Source organism: Oryx dammah, unplaced genomic scaffold, assembly GCF_014754425.2.
Source record: "Oryx dammah isolate SB20612 unplaced genomic scaffold, SCBI_Odam_1.1 HiC_scaffold_23, whole genome shotgun sequence".
Taxonomy (NCBI): Eukaryota; Metazoa; Chordata; class Mammalia; order Artiodactyla; family Bovidae; genus Oryx; species Oryx dammah.
The window spans coordinates 114,736,119-114,753,149 of NW_024070207.1; the positions used below are offsets into that span (position 1 = coordinate 114,736,119).

The 17,031-nt window shown below is 42.3% G+C and overlaps 1 protein-coding gene across 4 annotated transcripts in view; it reads left to right on the forward strand.

Moving 5' to 3' along the window:
• The window catches only part of SH3KBP1 (SH3 domain containing kinase binding protein 1), a 331,078-nt gene that overhangs the window by 252,690 nt on the left and 61,357 nt on the right, over positions 1-17,031 (forward strand). For all 4 annotated transcript variants that reach the window (XM_040266529.1, XM_040266527.1, XM_040266528.1 and 1 more), the window contains one exon: positions 13,283-13,390. In XM_040266529.1, coding sequence (XP_040122463.1) covers positions 13,283-13,390 — 108 coding nt within the window. The remainder of the gene's footprint in view (positions 1-13,282; positions 13,391-17,031) is intronic.

Sequence of the window (17,031 nt, forward strand, 5' to 3'; positions counted from 1 at the left end):
GTTATTGCTGTGATAAGTTATGATAGGAAGAAGAAAAGACAAATGCCCATTGACTGGGAGTTCTCTCTTGGTATATTGAACTCCCCTGCAATTAAGGGCTGTACTTTCCCTGAAATGCCCCTCTATTATTTAACTTTTCTTAGGATGAAACTGATTTATTATAGTTTTATAGACTCTGTCTTCTTAAAGTATGTCAAAGCTCTTTGCATTCACATTTGCATTTTATTAAAATATACTTTTCTGAGATGGAAAGTAGCGTGGGATGTACTGTTAAGTTGTTGGTTTTCAGTTGCCCAGTTGTGTCCAACTCTTTGCAACCCCATGGACTGCAGCACTCCAGGCCTCCCTGTCCCTCACCATCTCCCAAAGTTTGCCCAGATTCCTGTCCATTGCATTGATGATGCCACTAGCCATCTCATTTTCTGATGCCCTCTTCTACTTAAAAATTAAATAAGTAATACTTACTCTCAGAGAATAAATGAGAACAAGACAGATCAATAGGAAGGCAAGTCAAAATCACCTGTGGCCGCATCGCCTTCAGATATCTCTCTTAATATTTGAGCCATGTTCTTCCAGACTTCACACACACACACAATTACAGTTCAAAATAAAAATAAGGTCATATCATATACACTCTTGTGTAGCCTCATTTGTCCCCAGTATATCATGCCTATCTTTGGCAGCAAGGTTAAATGGTTCCTTAACATCCCAATGTATGGCAGACCATAGTCCTCTTTTACATTTGCTTATTTCTGAGTTTTCCCTATTCTGCACCATGTTGCCAGTAGTCATCACCTTATTTGTAGATCCTCATGTGTGTAAGCATTCCTACCACTTTCTACTACTTGTGTAACCTTGGGCGGGCTACTCAATCTCTCTGTGCCTTGGTTTTCACATCTGTGAAATGGAGATGATAACAATAGCTACCTCTTGGTGTTGTAAAGATGAAACGAGTTAACGGAGGCGAAGCACTTGAAGTCTCTGGCTCATAGTAAGTTCTGGATAAATGTTAGCACTTATTCTTTCATGCTGATGAATTGCTGTATTGCTGCCTCAGTGCCTTTTCTTTAGGCTGCTCTGGGTCTTCATTGCAGTGCACAGGCTCTTCACTGCTGCCATGGTTTGTTCCCTGACCAGGGATGGAACCCGCATCTCCTGCATTGGAAGGCAGATTCTTAACCACTGGACCACCAGGAAAGTCCCATCTCAGTGCCTTTTAAAGGCATTTAAGTGATGTTCTGAAAGATCATCTCCCAATTAGTCTCCCCTCAGGAGCCAATGAGAATGTTTCCCTGTCCTTATCATCCCCTGGTATTGTCATTCTCTGTCATCTCTGCTAATCTGATAAGTGTTTGCATTTTTAAAAATGCTTACTCAAGTAGAAAATTTTGTAATTTTCCAGTTGATTTTTATAAAAATACCATATTATTCATGGCATTATCATGTCATCTTTCACATTACAAATGTTTTTTCTTAGTTTATGACTCATAGAGATATTTAAGAAAATGTCATTAAAAATAAATACCTTTTAAACTTAAAATTTCCCCATTTTGTAGTTAACTACATGTTGCAGTAAAATTCATCCTTTTAAGAATAGTTTTACTTAAAGCTTTTATATTTTAGTCCTAGTTGGAATGGGTAGCTGGCTATTAAGTGTTTTCCTTCTCTGCCCTCCTCGGGGCTTTCAGAGGTTCTATTTAAAGCTTCTGTCCTTACAGTATCTTTTTATAATATCATTCAGAGAACCCCTGAGATTATGCATGGATAAGGATTCTCACATCCTAGACCAAGTCTTGGCAAACTTTTTCTGTAAAGGGCCAGAGAGAAAATATTTTAGATTTTATGGGCTATACAATATCTGTGTCAACTATACAAAAGCAGTCATAGGTGTTGAATGGGCATGGATGAGTACCAATAAAACTTTATTTATGGACATGTAAATTTTACTTTCCTGTAATTCTCATATACTTTGAAATACTATTCTTTTGATTTTTAAAAACCATTTGAAAATGTAAAAACTATTCTTAGTTTCAGAGGTGCACAAAAATAGGTAGCAGGCCACATTTGACCTATGGGAGGTAGTTTGCTAGCCCTTGAAATAGAATGTCTAGAAACAGATCCATAAAAATATAGTCAATTAATTTTTAAACAAAGGTATAAAGAAAATTTAAGAAAGGATAATCTTTTCAAGAAATGGTATTAGTACAATAGACCATCAATAGGCAAAAAAAAAAAAGAGCCCTAACCTAATCTAACACATTATGCAAAAATTAACTCAAAATGAAGCACAGATCTGCATAGAAAACATAAGACATAAAAAAGTTATTTATGAAAACATAAGAGACTTGTTAGGACACAAAAAAGCAAAATTCATGAAAGAAAAAAACTGATGCATTGGAGTTTGGCAAAATTACAGACTTGGTGTGCAAAGGTACTGTTGAGAGAATGTGATTGGTTAGTCTGTTTTCCCTCCAAGATCATCTGAGCCTCAGTGTTTAGTAAATAATTGCTTGATACATAAATTTCCTGAATTTCAAAGAGCTTGGTTTTGTTCTGAGTCTTCCTGGGAATATTCTTTGTAAGACAAGAGACCATGAAGCTCCCATAGCAGAGCTGTTTCATGTACTCCACCTCTACACTCCTGTGCCCCCTTTACCTCCAAGTGGTAGACAAGTGTAGCTGTAGTCCACTGCTCAGGTCTGAACTCGGCTGAGTTGCCTGAGGACTGAGAGTGGACCTGGGAATTATATTTTACACTCACTGCACAGGCCTAGAAGCTAAATTTTCTGTGTATAGAGAAAAGACTCCAAACAAATTTTTATGCCAAGGAATAAGCTTTTCTAAAAGAAAGAAAAGAAATGTACATTTGTCGTATTAAAAAAAAAAAGGGAGATGGAAGGTAAGAATTTACCGTTAGCTGCTGCAGCTGGCTTGGGTGTTCTTGACCTTCATAATGATCATGACTATACCCTTCACTTCTTATTCCTTCCTGGTGCTTATTTGGAAAATGAAGATTCCTCCCCCCTCACCCTAACAGCCTTCTTTGTGTCTCTTAGAGGTGATGCAGGAGCTAAGAACATCTCTTAAAACATAATGAAATATGTTTTATAAATGCCAGTGTCTTTGTAATGAAGCAAAATGATTTTTTATTATACCTACTATCCTTTTAATGGAAGAAAAGCATGTATTTGTGTGCAGAATCAATATAGTTCTCTAAACATAAGTGAAAGTGAAATCTCTGCTGTAGGATGCACAGCCTTGAGAGGTAAATTTTGCCATTAGCCATTTGGATGAGCTGAAGGTGCCATTAGAAACAGCTTCTAAAATTTAGCATTGAGTGGTCCTCTCAATGTAAATGACCTAACAAGTAGAAAATGAGAAGTTTCTATGAAAACATATTGTTATATAATTTCACATGCTTAATTATATTTAAATGGACAAAAAAATGCAAAAGTGCCACCTTGATGATCTGCACTTGACGTAATGCTAGTTCACATGCCTTTATATGTTATGTCTCTGATCGTTCTGAAAGCCAGAGTACAAGTAGCCAAGAAAGGCCCTCTCTGCAAACATCCACTTTTCACATGATTAGTGATGTTTGAAGCAGAATTAAGAGGGTACAAAGTCTTTCATTCTGCTAGAAAAAAAAAAGGACAAAATATAAACATTTCCTAAGACTTAGGATTGTATAGGCTGCAAATGAAATCAGTTGGCAATTTGTATATATTTGTTGTGATTAACTGTATAGCCACATCCCACAGTTCCAGGAGATGCCCATTGTGAGCGATGACCCTGGAGTTGGGCCAGTATGGTAGCCTCTGTTGGGTGCTGTTCTCTGAAGGGCTCCATATAGAAGCATCTTTTTATAAGAGGCAAACCATCTATGAGCCCAGAGGTGTTTGAGGCTTCTGCTCTGGGCTGTCTCCTGTAAAAGTCTCCCCTAATTCCTGTCTGCCTGCCTCTCATAATGCCTGTGAAAACTCTCTTTTCTTTCTGGGGACTGAGATTTGGTTTCAACTTTTCTCTTATTTCTTAGTGAAATCTGGACTCAAATGTTACTTCTCTCGTACATCGTCTCAGTTCTCCTGCATGGATGCAAAGGGCCTTAGAGGGTGGAACTCCACCCTCTCCCAGGTTGATGGCTTCTAACAGTGTCAGGCCTCCAGCAGTATGTCATCAAAATATTAACATTTTATAGATGTGCTGTTACCTAGAAAAAATTGAGTGTCACTAACTTACTGTATATATTTAACTTTTCCATATAAAAATGGTTAACAGTGACTCGACTTTCCCTTAGGGAGTATTCTACCTTCCTTGTTAGAGAAGAGTATATATGACAAGCAAAGGAAACTCCGGGATAATTAAAAACCCTTATATGTGTCTTCATTTCAGAAATTCTTTCCCTAGACTTCTTTTGGGAATTAGACCTTGAAATAGCTCAGACTTTTAAAGATAGAGTTTAAAGTTCTACCTAGAATAAAATAAATTCACTCTGATTAAAGAAACAACATTTTCAAGTGAGAATATAACTTCTGGTTGCAGCCATGATGGAGTAGAGGGTATATTACATTTACCCTTCCACTACTTTGGGCTTCGCAGGTGGCGCTAGTGGTAAGGAACCCACCCACCAATGCAGGAGACATAAGAGACGTGGGTTGGATCCCTGGGTCAGGAAGATTCCCTGGAGGAGGGCATGGCAATTCACTCCAGTATTCTTGCCTGGGAAATCCTATGGACAGAGGAACCTGACAGGCTACAGTCCACAGGGTCGCAAAGAGTCAGACATGGCTGAAGCACCTTAGCATGCATGCCTGCCCCCCACAGACAACTTTAAACTTGGACAAAATACATGAATCAGCTGTTTTGAGGCATTGGGCAGTGCACAGCACAAGGATGTGATCTTTCAGAGAAACGAAGCATAGAGTTCCATGTAACCCCTGGCTTTTTGCCTGGGAAAAGAAAGAAAGATAGTGCTAAGTCTAAATTGGGGCTTCCCTGGTGGCTTAGCATAAAGAATCCACCTGCCAATGCAGGAGACATAAGAAACACAGGTTGGATCCCTGGGTCGGCAGTATCCCCTGGAAGATGAAATGGCAACCCACTCCAGTATTCTTGCCTGGGAAATCCCATGGACAGGGGAGCCTGGAGGGCTACAGTCCATAGGGTCACAAAAGATTCATACACAACTTAGCAACTCAACAAGAACAACAACTTTCTAAGTTGTAGCACAGGGCACTGGAGCACAAACAGAGAGCAGACGACTCATCGGATAGAGGAAACAGAGATTGTAACTGTTTGTAACTCACAACTGCTGAGGTGGATCAAATTTTTAGGGCAGGGAATTGCAGAAGATTGAGCTGTGCAAAGAGTGAGCTCTGGAGGTTTATACATAGGAGTCCCTTGAATCTTTGGCCATATACTAAGCGTGCATCAGTAGGGCAAGAGTCCGCCAGGCCCAGCAGAAAATAAGTATGGGAGGGGAGGTGTGGGTGGGCTGTGAGATGAGTGGATATCCTAGAGATGATCAGTAATTGGAGATGTTAGAGTTCTGGCCAAGCAGACTAGGAAAACTTCATTGATCACACTTGGCATCCAGTTGACAACTCAAAAAGTCAGTCATAGGAATAGGGCTACCCTTGTTGTTTAGTTGCTAAGTTGTGTCTGACTTTTTTGCAACCCTATGGACTGTAGCCCATCAGGCTCCTCTGTCCATGGAGTTCTGCAGGCAAGCATACTGGAGTTTTCATGACCAAGAACCTATGTACAATATGAACTATCATTTATTATTGGTCATGCCAAAAATGTACAACATTTATTTTAATAAACTAAGACATTAAAAAAAAATATTGGAGTGGGTTTCCTTTTCCTTCTCCAGAGAATCTTCCCCACCTAGGGATCAAACCGTGTCTTCTGTGTGGCAGGTGGATTCTTTACCTCTGAGTCACCTGGGAAGCCCAGTGCTACACTAGACCCACCCTGAATGGAGGCTAAAACAGCCTTGACAGGTCGAGCTGATTTGCAAATAACATGCCCACCATAATGAAACTCCACACTCTTGCAGGGAAGACAGCAAAATCCAGTCCTTTGATAATATAGTGTGCGGTGCACGGTTGTTGAGATTATACAGTCACAAATGACAAGATGTAAGAAGAAGCTCAAAAATGTGAGGTATGGTATGGATAGCTTATAAAGGGCATGCAGTTATTTCTGAATACAATTTTCAGGCATCAGGACTTGCTTTAATTAATATTGACATGACTAAAAGGAAGCTTGATTAATGCTGTTTTTGTGTTATTCATCCAAGTTTTTGTTACCAGTCATACAATATGTAAAACGAAAAGGTTAAAAGTATAGCAAAGCCTGTAAGTTGTTGCCCAATAAAAAGTCAGGATTTTTTCTTTTGGAAGTAGACGATCTCTTAGAGGTTACTACTTCCCAGTATCATAAAACAGTGAATGACTGCCTAAGCCTCACCCATCCTAGGATGTGAACACTCGAAATGTGACATCTTCTTTAGTGGGCTTGTCCCTGGAATGGTCTCCTTGACTTCCCTCATTAACTATGCTCTGCTGGGCATTTCTTCTGACACTGAGATAGGCATGGTTCTCTTTTTTCCTGTTACCTCATTGACTGTGATGTTGATGAGTCTGCTGGAGTAACTGACTTAGGGGATGTTGGAAATACTGAGCAGAAATCCCAGCCATGCAGAATAATTGCATCTCTTGAGAAGGTGTTAAGAAGCTGAGGCAGAACGAAGTGCTCCTGGGCTTCGGCTTCCATGGAGTGTCCTTTCAACAGCCCCCCTGAAGCTCCATGCAGAAGGCGTTCATTAGTAAATATTAAACAGCACTTTTCATACTGCTGGTAGGGTGCTGAGAGTGTCAGACCCCCTCGAGGCGCTCAGAGGCCCACTTGACAGCCGCACTGAAATCACATAGCACTTACTTTCTCTGATGATATTTCAGTCATCAGAGAAGGTCATGAAAAACAGCCATGCTGGGTAATTTCTGGGAAATCAGTACTAGGGAGTGTAGGGACAGCTGACCACCAGGAGAGCACTTTTCTTTTTCAAGAGGACCAGCTGGTGAAACCATCATTTTGAAGTTTGCTGGGGTGACATAAGAGCAAGCTATGTCTGAACTATACATTCCTGTCCAAACTCACATAGGCCATGTACAATGTCTTAGAAAATGTGACCTCTCTTTGAAAGGTACTTTTTAAATTGTTACAATTATGAACAAATAATTCAGTACAGACCACCAGGTAAGCCTGATTATATAAATGAAGCTTTCTTGTGTAGCTAATCTAGACCTTCCTCTTCCTTGTTCAACTTGACTTCACTTTGGATGTTTGAAAATTGTGAGAAGTGGAATAGTAGTCTGAGAGGAGATTGGGCCATCCATCAGTTCATCCATTCAGCTGACAGGTACTCGTCATCAGTATTTGCCAGGCACCGTGCTAGGTGTTTGGTAGATACAGAGTATAAAAATAAGATTCCTTGTTTCTATGGAGCTTTCCATTTTTGAAAACTTTGTTACTCCAAGTTATCATCCAGTAGCATTGACATCACTTGAGAACCTGTTAAAATGCTGAATCTCTGACCAGCCCCAGACTTATTGAATCCAAATTGTCTTCTTCACATGATCCACACAAGGACAGTGTACACATTTGAGAAGCCTTAGTCTAAATCATTGATTCTCAGACTGCACATTGGAAGGACACAGGGACCTTTAAAAGGCACTGATTTCTCAGTCTCAACTACCCCACCCCCAGGATTTATAGTTTAATTGGTGTGGGGTATTAGCCCCAAGTGATTCTACATGTGCAGCCAGCTTAAACACGGCTCTAAGAGTTTGCTTTGCACTCTGGACCAAATGGAGCCCCACATAAGGTTGCAGCCAGGTTTTACAGTTTATAAGCCAGGTGGCAAGTTGGTCTTTTTTAAACATTTGAAGTTCTTACACAAGAGGCAGACAGAGCAGGACTCACTGTTGACTCCTGCCGCCAGCTTGGATGTCAGAGAGCACCTCTAAGCTGGTCCCTAGCGTGAGAGCTGTGCACAGTGGTGGTGCTTCCGTGTTCTCCAGGGCCCCTCTGGCATGGTGGAGCGGACTAAAGCCTGACATGGGGGACCAGGCCAGTCTCCCTCCTCAGACACACTCTGGGGCCTTAGCCTCCCTCCAAGCATGTAAGCCGCTGCCAGGGAGTTTCACCGGAAGATGATGCTGAGTCACGTGACAGATGTATTGTATACTTAATCAAGATGCTTTCCTGGGCTCATGATCCCTCGAGGTCTCTGGGACCACCCCCCTGGAATCACAATAATGACGACAGCCACCAGCAGCAGTTCAGCAGTTGCGTTGCTCTTTACACTTCAGACATCTTCTCCTGTGTATCAAGGAACTGAGACCCAGAGTCTTTATCACTGGAGGGCCACTGAAGTATCCGATGGCCCCAATTCACTGTCTGCCTCCTCTCTCTGAGATGCCTTGGTTCATGAGATAGATACAGTGCGGAACATAGGTTGGAGTACAGCACACCTAAGGCTCTGTTTGTTCATTCCTTAAAAGGAAACATGTCATTGTATTTTACAAGGAAAAATATATTTTACTCTAATATCTGCCTGGGGATGAGGCATACAGAAACCGTTTTGAGGACTTAAATCGTAAAAGAGTGAACATCCTATGTCAGAAATATAATTCTGTCCATGCTCTTTGATTCATGATAAGGGTCAAGGTCTACTTTCCTCTGCTTGCATGTGAATAGATCTTATTTCTAGTCATTGTTCTGGAAACTTTCATCTATAATACATGCAGATCTTTTACTCTTTCCCACTGCAAACTTCCACCTCATTTAAAGACCATCCCTTTACCTGCATATACTGCCGTTTCCTCATCCTTATTGAAATCTCAAAATTCACTAGGGTAGCCATCGTCTTGGGTTATACCTGTGGTATATTTATTAATAGTATCCTAGGTTTGGAAATAAATTATATGGTCACTGTAAAAGCTTCCAGTATTTTAACAGCACTGCCTCTCTCCTTAGTGGTCAGCTACTGCCTCATTGTTCTGCCTTCATCCACCCCCTGCCATCCTCCTGGGGGACATTTAAAACTCCACCCTGATGATGTTCTGGCCTCATAAGTCATTGATTGTCCATTCTGCCCCCATCACTCATGAGTGCCATCTTGCCTCACCCCTCACATCACTCTTCAGTAGAGGCTGGTTGGCGCTTCCTGAGAGGCAAGCATTGCCTTCGTTCTAAGGGCCAATTCTCGAATGTTCTCTTCTATGACCCCAGCTTCCTGGTTTCCCTTTCCCCTTCTTTCACTCTTGGTGATCCCGCCCTTGGCCTTTCTCATGACCTTGATTCTTGCCCTTGTCCTCTCCTTCGAGATGAGGATGAGGCTTCTCCTGGTCCCCCTTGTTGTCACTAATCCAGCCTAGCACTGCTGCCTGTGTCTCAGTGCAATCTTGATTTGCCGTGCCTGCCTTTCACTTGGCTCTGAGCTTGGGAGCCCCATAAGGTCACGATGACTTTCTTTCCCCCCTGAATTCCTCTCCTGTCCTGCATGTTTTAGGTCCTAATTAAATAAATTGAATTCGCTGCTGTTTCACACTTCTGGAAACAGAGCCCTCAGACAAATAATTCTCTCTTCATCTCTGCCACCAAAAGCCTCATTCTTCTGTCTGGTTTGTTGAAGAGGACTTATTTTCACTTCTCAGTTTGCTGTCAGAATTTTTCCTGTTTCCCTTAAATTAGCTTCTATTGCTAGGGGAAAAAAAAGTCTCAGTTCTCTAAATCTCGCTCCCACTGCAGGCATCTTGACCCTGTGGCTATTTTCTGTCCTGCTGCAGATGCCCTTTGCATTTTTCTCAGTATTCTAAGTCATGATGTCAGTTTTCCTTTTCCAGTGTACTTAATCCATGAACCTTGTGTTTGTTCTTATACCGGTCAAAATGATTAGACACACTGTGTTCCACCTTCATGCTTCCCCTCTCATACCTTGAATTGCACAGCGATTAGCACTATTCATGTTTTCCTTAAAAAGCAGAACCCAGATGAGCCATCTGAGCTATTCATCACTGATGGGAGGTATCATAAATATACTGTCATATGCACTGTTTTTCCCTGTAGGCGTACATAAGTTCTGAAGTTATTCTGAATATGCTTTTGCTTATTAAAATGTTCTTTATTGTTTTTCTGGCATGCAAAACCGAAAGCTTCATTACAGTGGTTCTTCAGTTACCGATTGCATAAGACTAATGGGAAGCTTGGATTTGCACCATTTAGAAAGTTTTAAAAAGAAAGACAGCACTAAACAATATTTGAGTGCCTTTCAGATGATCTGAAATTAACGTGGAGAAAAATTCAGCCCTCATATAAGCAAACCCTTCACACATGAAAAGATCTAAGATTATTGGAAAAGCTGTTAATGATTCTTTTCTCTTTGGTACCAGAGCTCATGGTTGATACAGTTATCAAAAAAAGGACCTTTATGTTATGTGAGTGCTAGTGTGCCTCACATGTTTCACACACATCTCTAAGCTCCCAGGAGTTAGGGATCATGTTCTTTTGCATGTTTAATGTTTGGTGCCTACAGAATGAACTGACATATATTTTATATGTAATAGTTGTTTGTTAAATGGAATATCATGAATGTTAGAGAAAAGATAAAAAGCTTTCATTATAGTCACTTTCCTACAGGTGAGTTTCAAGTTGGGTTTTGAAGATGACAAGAACTTGTCCAGAAAAAAAACAAGAGAAAAATATATATGCCAGGCATTTCCTCAGAAACAGAGGCTCTGGATTTAAAGACTTAATTTTTAAGGATTAGGAGTAAAGAATTTCCACCCCTACTCCTTCATAAGTTTTCCTGATACTGTTGAGGACATAATGGTTTCTCAGAGATGGAAGAAACTCACAACCCATCAGATTCTGCTTCCACAACCCTTGTTCATGAATCCATTATTTCGGGACTGATGCTAGATTGCTCAGGGAGTGATGTGACATGGGCAGGACCAAAACACTTAGCTCGGCTTCACATTGTCATTTTCCACGAAAGATAAGCATTCTTTCAGATTGTAAGTTTTTTGAACCTTGTTTTATTCTGAGTAAATCTGCACTTGATGCTTCAAGAGTCTTTGTCTAAGGATGTTGCTTGGGACTAGAATTTATGGGGTGATGTAGGACCCACTTCCCAAACCTATGTTCTCTTCTAAAGAGTCGGTCTAGCCTTGTTACAGTTACTCCTGTGGGAAGAGACAATGGTGAGCATTTACTTCTCACCTGAGGTGGACTCTGCCTTAACTTACATAGAATCCTCACAGCTTGGGGCAGATAGAGACTATCTTGTCCTGCAATAATCCTAGTCTTGGACTGAGGGAGATCACAGAACTCAGGGTTAGAAAGAGCCTTCATTGATTCCAGAAATCCTTATTATATGTGGCATTGGTCTGGGGTATGATGGTGAAAAATTCAGCTGTGTTTCTCTCTTTGCTGGACTGCATGCTCTAGCAAGGCACACATGAGTCACATAAGCCAGGGCCTCCCAGGGCTCAGTGCCAGGCCCGAGGCCAGCTGCACATCTGCTGCTTGAGCCTGCCTGAGCCCTCCTCCAGCCCCACCAGTATCATGAAGGACCACAAGTGTGTCTCTGTGAGCCCTGAGCAGGAATTCCTTTCTCAAGCATTTATTTTAAAAGCATTTTTCTGGGGGAAAGCCTTTGCCCATTTGGGTTTTTAGCTGGAAGCTGTCGATCACAGTCTGAGAATTGTCAATGACAGGTGCTTGACAGTGGTGCGTATGTTGTACATACACAGGGAAGGATTAAATGCCCAAGTGAGGGGGTTGACAACAGGCCAGTAGGTCTTGGATTGGGGTGGGAGAGGTGAAATTGGACCCAGAGAACAAATATGAGATTTATTATCGAACTAGAGAAGATCAAACTCCCTACCACCACCCCCAACTGAGGATGGGGAAACCTGCAGGTGGTTGTCTGGCATGAGGCTGAGTGCCTGGAAGTGCCATGGGGCCATTAGGCTCGGGATGGGAGCTTGTGAAGGCTACGCTGAGCTCTGTCCCCAAGACTTGGCACAGAGTAGGCACTCAAACGTTCGACAAGTGTATGAACATAATAGGGGTTATTCCAAGGGAAGCAGGTTTGATCTGGGAGAATGAATAGATTTCTTCTTTCATTTAGTGAGCAAACACTAAGCTCTGAAGGATGGGGAGAAGGGCTTTTCATGATGATGACTGTGCCCTCTCAACACGGGGAGGAAAAGGTACATTAATGAGCTTGCACAGAGTGGGATTTTTCTCCCGCTTGGCTGACTGTCACCCAGCCCTTCTTAATTTCAACAAGCTTTGTGACAGGCTAATCAAAGAGAACATTTGTGTGTGTGATGTTTTCTAACCCACATTTGCAGTTAATGAAATAATTTCATTGTGTTAAAATGAAGAAAATATATTTTCTCCTATCTTTAAGAGGGGGAAAAAGATCTTATCGCTCTCAGTCAGTTCACTCAGTCGTGCCCGACTCTGTGACCCTATGGACTGCAGCTCGTCAAGCCTCCTGTCCATCCAGAATTTACTCAAACTCATGTCCGTCGAGTCAGTGATGTCATCCAACCATCTCATCCTCTGTCATCCCCTTCTCCTCCCGCCTTCAGTCTTTCCCAGCATCAGGGTCTTTTCCACTGAGTCAGCTCTTCCCATCAGGTGGCCAAAGTATTGCAGTTTCAGCTTCAGTATCAGTCCTTCCAGTGAACACCCAGGACTGATCTCCTTTAGGATGGACTGGTTGGATCTCCTTGCAGTCCAAGGGACTCTCAAGAGTCTTCTCCAACACCACAGTTCAAAAGCATCAGTTCCTTGGTGCTTGGCTTTCTTTATGGTCCAACTCTCACATCCATACATGACGACTGGAAAAGCCATAGCTTTGACTAGATGGACCTTTGTTGGTAAAGCAATGTCTCTGCTTTTTAATATGCTGTCTAGGTTGGTCATAACTTTTCTTCCAAGGAGCAAGCATCTTTTAATTTCATGGCTGCAGTCACCATCTGCAGGGCCTCTAAAAGCCGCACTGGGTTTCGAGTCCCAGCTGGCAGCTCTAGAACACCGGAGCTTTTGTCCTCCCATCCAGCTTTGGCGTTTGTGCTGTTGAGTCTTAGGAACCATTGATGGCTGCCTCAAGGAAAGCACTTCCATCTCTCTAAAAGGGGTGTCAGAGCTCTCCGTGAGGCGCTTGCCCCCTTTCTCACTCTGCTCTCCTGTTTCCTAGGACTGCATCGACGTGGGCTGGTGGGAAGGAGAACTGAATGGCAGACGAGGAGTGTTTCCTGACAACTTCGTCAAGTTGCTGCCACCTGACTTTGAGAAGGAGGGAAACGTAAGTCTCTGTGGCTCGGCTCTCAGCGCACCGCCTTGTGGCCTCCATGACGGGCTGGGGGCGTGGGGTGAGGACGTCTGTGGTTGAAGAGCCCTGGCATTTTAGTCTGATGGACCAGCTGCCCCATACCTAGTGTGTGTGAACAGGTCTGTTACCTTCCACAAACCCCAGTTTCCTCATCAGAGAGCCTTCTTCTAGGGTCATTGTGTGACTAGACAAGATGATGTGTGCAAAGCACTTGGTTTGGTACCTGGAGCATTTAAGCAACCAAATAAATGACAGAAACCCTTGGGGGCTCCATTGGTAAGTGGATGGCCTGTATCCTGCATAGTGTGTCCTTGGGTGGTGACATGACTAATGTGGAAGTGGCTGAAGCTGAAGATGCAGGATGAGGCCTACTGATCTTTCTAACTCTGTATCTGTGTACACATATTTGGCCAGGTATACACATGTGTGGGCTCCTTAGTGGCTCAGTAGTAAAGAACCCACCTGCCAATGCAGGGGGCATGGGTTTGATCCCTGGGTTGGAAAGATGCCTTGGAGTAGGAAATGGCAATCAGCTCCAGTATTCTTGCCTGGGAAATTCTATGGACAGAAGAACCTGGTGGTCTACAGTTCATGGGGTCGCAAAGAGTCAGACATGACTTAGCAACTAAACAACAACAAATACACACGCATGCCCATTGTATGTGTGTGTGTGTGTGTGTGTGTGTATCTCTCTGATCTTACTTTCTCTTTCTTTGTGAAAACCCATTTTTACAATGCTGTGGTTTAAATGAGCCAGTCCATCTTTGTTTGCCTCGTGGCAAGCATGTTGTTTCTCTAATGACACTCTAACAGGAAATGTTGAAAAGTTAGAAGCACTTTACATTCTAAGAGGAATGTAAAGAGGAATTCTACAGTGATTTGGTCTATTTGGTCTTTTCCAAGCTGTTCTTCAGCTCAGAGCTCTTGGCTCAGGCTTTCTCATGCCTTCTGCCCACTTTTTCTGGCCTGTGTTCTCTTCATGCCCATGGGGGCTCTATTACTGGACCATAAACTTTGACCCATCACATTCCCATGGAATTGAGGTTTGGGGAAGGTAGCTACAATACTAGTGGGTTGATTACCAAGGATACTAAACAGCATTGGTGGTGTATACACTGCTTAGATGGATGGATATGATTGTTCAAGGAGCCAGATGGTGTTTGTACCCACCAAGATTGTGGCCTGTAGATAGGTCTGAACAATCGGCTACACCTTTTAGGCTTTTTCATGGCTGTCTTTCTTGTTTAGCTGAAGGATGCTTGGTTCCACATCTATATTCTCTCTGGGAATTAAGTTTGAGGTTCAGAGAATTCTGCTTCCCAGTGTTTTCTAGATCCTTGAGACACTGCTGGTCTGGGGACCACACTTTGTCAGCGTTACCTGGAGCTTGTTAAAAATGCTTGACCCTCACCCTAGACCTGTGCATCAGAACCCATGTTTTATCAAGATCCTCAGGTGGTCTGTTTCCACATTACGATTTGGGAAGCTCTGGTGTAGATGCAGGTGTCTGTCTAAGTGATGACAACCCACCTTCTAGTTTCGAACCATATTTTAGGAGGAGAATAAATTTATACAACAGAGAAGGACTCGCCATTCAGTAGATGTCTTCCACCAAGCAAAATCATTTGAGCCATATTTATTGATAATGGTTGTAGTGGTGGGTTATCGGCTAACAGAATTTCATCCCTGAGGAAGAAAAAGACACTAGCCCTTGGCAGTATCTGTATAGTAAATGTTTAAAACTGTGAGACACAGGAAGGAGGTTTGGCAGACATTTGTAGAAAGTGGTTGTGACTCTAGCCTGCAGCATTGAATAGACTGGAACTTGAACCCTGGCCCTATCACTTAATTGTTCTGTTCAAGATCAATTCATTGACTGTTTCCTCAGTATCTCTGGATTCTGCATCTATGGATTCAATCAACCTTGGGTTGAAAATACTAAACAATAAATTTCAGGAAGTTCCTAAAGGTAAAGCTTAGATGTCTTGAATTTGCTGTGTAGTGACAATTATACACATAGCATTTACAACCATTTATATAGCGTTGACTTTGTATTAGACATTATAAGTAATCTAGAGATGACTTAAAGTATAGGGGAGGATGTGCATAGGTTATATACAAATACTTTCCCATTTTATATGAGGGACTTGGACATCTGTGGATTTTTGCTCTCTGCAGGGTTCCTGGAACCAATCTCCCATGAATACTGAGTGACAACTGTGTTCTCATCTATTTAATTGCAGGAATAATCATACCGACCTTGTTAAATTGTTGAGAAGATTAACCAAAATGACACATATGAATTCCTTAGCACAGTGCCTGGTCCTTTGCGAATGCCCCATACATATTAACTATTCCAGTCTTTGTAATTACTATTAGCACAAGTGTGAGAAGACTCCAGCTAAAACTGTGCAACAGTGGTAGAAATCTGACCCCAGTTCATCACATCAGCACAGAGTTAGCTTGGTGTCTTGGTGAGCTTCCCTGGGGATCCCAATGCATCTAAGAACTTTGATGAATAGCCTTTAAACAGAAATCTAGTGCTTTATGTATGTGTAGAGACAAGCGAGTACAGGATGGCATAATCTTCATGTCTTTTTGCATATTTGGGGCATCTGCTGTCTGGCAGTGATGTTTTATGTTTAGTCATTCATCTTCTCTGTTATCTGTTGGGTTCCTTCCTTGGACAGGCTGCCATACTGGTTGATGGAAGCGAAGAAGACTCACATGGCCACTGTCCTTGTGAGCTTAGAGTTGGGTAGCAGGGAACCACCCAGACTACCTGTTTGAGCCTGATAAAGGGTGTTCACATCCAAAGCACTTGGATGCCAAGGCCTCCATGGTGACACCTCTCTCTCTGGCTAAAGGATCTTAGCAAGCTCGCCATCCTACCAGACTTTTGACACATTCTTGATTCTGACTGAGGTAGTATGGTTTTGAATGCTAGGTAAAATCTGGATAAATAGTTTAACAAATGGACAAAGCCTGTGGTTGCCTACCTTGTAGCACCCTGCCTTCTAGTCCCCAGTCATATTTTATGGGGCAATAAATTCGCTTAAGTGAGAGTCCATGGCATACTTTTCTAGAAGCACTGCTCTGTTACATAAAGTATTGCAGGAGGACTCGTGCTGAGAGAGTGAAGTTGTCAGTGATGAGTGGACTCGTCTTGGCTTGCTCACTGAGGCATGCATGCTCTTGGGGGCCCATGGGCATCTTTCCCACCCCAGACAGGCAGCCACCGTCTCTCTGATAGGTCTTTTACCTTTGTTCATAAGAAGCAGAAAACTCAATTTTAAGGAAACAATAGTTATACCTGTCAGACAAAGTAATACCCACAGCTGAGAAGTGATTGTATAATGTGACATTTAACTTTTAGAAGATTCAAAGTATTACATCCTTTTCATCCCCTCTGACCTATAAAACCTACCAACCAGCTTTGCACTGGTTGTTACACCAGCCTTTATTACTGCACCCAGAGTGTTGGTGATTTGGTGACAGCGTGACTGGAGACAGGGCTGTGGTGTGCGGAGTTGACTGTGTAAAGATGATTAGAATCATTAACACGAATGCACGATGTGAATGACAGAGCCCGCAATGTGATTCTGCCATTGGAT